This window comes from Homarus americanus, unplaced genomic scaffold (assembly GCF_018991925.1).
Source record: "Homarus americanus isolate GMGI-L3 unplaced genomic scaffold, GMGI_Hamer_2.0 scaffold8382, whole genome shotgun sequence".
Taxonomy (NCBI): domain Eukaryota; kingdom Metazoa; phylum Arthropoda; class Malacostraca; order Decapoda; family Nephropidae; genus Homarus; species Homarus americanus.
In genome coordinates, this window is record NW_024746218.1 from 67,501 (window position 1) to 70,108 (window position 2,608).

The 2,608-nt window shown below is 48.2% G+C and overlaps 1 protein-coding gene across 1 annotated transcript in view; it reads right to left on the reverse strand.

The window, feature by feature from the left end:
- The window catches only part of LOC121879150 (loricrin-like), a 56,574-nt gene extending 54,271 nt beyond the window's left edge, over positions 1 to 2,303 (reverse strand). Inside the window, exon 1 of the mRNA XM_042385748.1 lies at positions 1,749 to 2,303. Within this exon, the coding sequence (XP_042241682.1) occupies positions 1,749 to 2,303 (555 nt within the window). The remainder of the gene's footprint in view (positions 1 to 1,748) is intronic.
- Positions 2,304 to 2,608: the final 305 nt, after the last annotated feature.

Sequence of the window (2,608 nt, forward strand, 5' to 3'; positions counted from 1 at the left end):
AGGGTGAAGAACAGCGCAATAAGAGAGTAAAATATAGGGAGATGGACAGATAGACAGACAGACAGACAGACAGACAGTTGTATCGTGAGATATGGCGAGAGAGAGAGAGAGAGAGAGAGAGAGAGAGAGAGAGAGAGAGAGAGAGAGAGAGAGAGTAGTCAACAAGATTCATACATCAATATTATCAGTGAGTGTTTTCAGGTCACTTAACGTACAATAAAACATGAATCAGTTGGTTACTTAAGGTATTAGTCAGGTAATACCATTATCCTTGGTGAACTCGCAGAATATTAATACAGTCAGCCAACCACGAGGCACCGGTTAGGAGGAAGGGACACAGCACTGACAGGTGTGAGGGAGGGAGAGTAAGGTGTGTGTGTGTGACGGGAGGGAGCACTGTCAGGGATAGAGTGATGGAGAGAGGCGGAGCATATGAGGACTATTGATGTGTGCGTGGGTTAAGGATCACTTACCAAGAGAGAGAGAGAGAGAGAGAGAGAGAGAGAGAGAGAGAGAGAGATCACTGCCTGGAAGAAAGGGAGAGTGAGCGTAATGTCAACTGAGGAGTGGTGGTGGGTGTCGGAGGAACACGGGTGGGGGGTGTACGAGCCTGTGAATGTGAGTTTGAAGTGGATGAAATTGAAAGTAAGCTGGATTCGTGTGCTTCGGCTTTGGTTTGGGACAGGGGAACGAGGGTTTCCTCTTAGCGTGGTAGTGAGTGTAAATGGGTCCAGGATAGATGTAGGTTCCTGTTCAGGAATTGGTGTGTGTGTGTGTGTGTGTGTGTGTCCTTACAACGGGGGAGGTGGGCGTGGGTTTGGGTTTTACTAACCATGGCTGGGCTTTGCTGGAAATAGAAAACCGTGGAGGGCCGCAAATGGAGAAAAATTGAAGTCAGTAACTTCGTTTTGGTGGTGGAGGCTATGGGGTGTAAACAAAGACTTAGGAGTGTTTGGGTATAATACTCTGTCTCTGTTTGTTTTGGTTTTTGTATATCCCACTTTATCCTGTGGTAAATATTGTAATAAAAATAAACGAGCGGAACTTATCCTTTAAATGTATTATGCAGATGACTCTGTCCTTGTAATTGTAAATCAGAAGACTAAAGTCAAACCACCGAAATTAAAAACACCGGAAGTCGTTTGTGAGTTAAACAACGAGTGTGCCCGCCTGAACTACCAGTCTTCAGAATGTGACGCCATTCAAGGACCATGGCAGCTTCCACTCGATCACGTCCAGCATGGATGACATAAACCAGAGCCACCTGAAACATACCGCAGCATCTTCTGGTCGTCTGTGGAATAGAGTATTTCAAAACAACAACCTGACCCTTAAGACGATGGTGACCGTATAGCAGCCTATGTGTATATGGCTGTGAAGCTTGGACGAAATACGGACGCCACAAGTCCCTGGAGGAATTCCAGGAGTTCATCTTAAGCATTATCTGGAAAGGCCGTATCCTACATACAGAAATATCAGGAAGGGCTAACTGTTTTAGTATATAAGCAACTCTCCTTGAATATCAGTTTCCCTAGCTGGGATAATGTCATCCAAACGACCGAAGAAGGACTTCCTCGTAGGATCTCCAATGGACAGTTATATGAAGGCCGTACAACAGCAGCAGGTCCAAACACCACACAGAAAAATTCTGAAGAAGTGCACCAAAGACTCCGCTAGGTTTGATGGCCCTGACATTGATCGTTCAGTGTAGTGACCATCTTGCCACCACTCATGCCGCCGCCACTCACGTTGCCACCGCTCATGTTGCCACCACTCATGCCGCCACCACTCATGTTGCCACCGCTCATGTTGCACCCACTCATGCCACCACCACTCATGTTGCCACCGCTCATGTTGCCACCGCTACTGCCGCCACCGCTCATGTTGCCACCGCTGCTGCCGCCACCACTCATGCCACCACCATTCATGCTGCAAACGCTCATGTTGCACCCACTCATGCCACCACCATTCATGTTGCCACCGCTCATGTTGCAACCGCTCATATTACTACAGCTCATGCTACCACCATCCATGTTGCCACCACTAATGTTGACACCACTCATGCCGCCACCCCTCATGCTGCTACCGCTCATGTTGCACCCACATATGCTATCACCACCCATGTGGCCGCCACTAATGTTGTCACCACTCATGTTGCAACCGCTCATATTGCTACAGCTCATGCTACCACCACCCATGTGGCCACCACTAATGTTGTCACCACTCATGTTGCAACCGCTCATATTGCTACAGCTCATGCTACCACCACCCATGTGGCCACCACAAATGTTGTCACCACTCATGTTGCTACCAAGAAATCCAAGTCTCTGAGGCTGAGTACACTCGTCAATGACAAGTAAACCTTGAGAGCAGACATGCGCGCGGAGCTGACACCTCCTTCAGATCCGACCTTCTACCGTCCAGGTTGTAACAATCGATGTCGATGTAACACAGATTGTCACCTGCCCAGGAAGGTCCACGGATGGCGCGACTCACTGCTCGGGCAATGGAGGAGATCTCGGAGTATGAAAGTAAATGGAAAATAAAAACAAACAAAACGAAATTCGAGGTCATACCCATAGCCAAATTCAAGCCGGCGCCATTGATG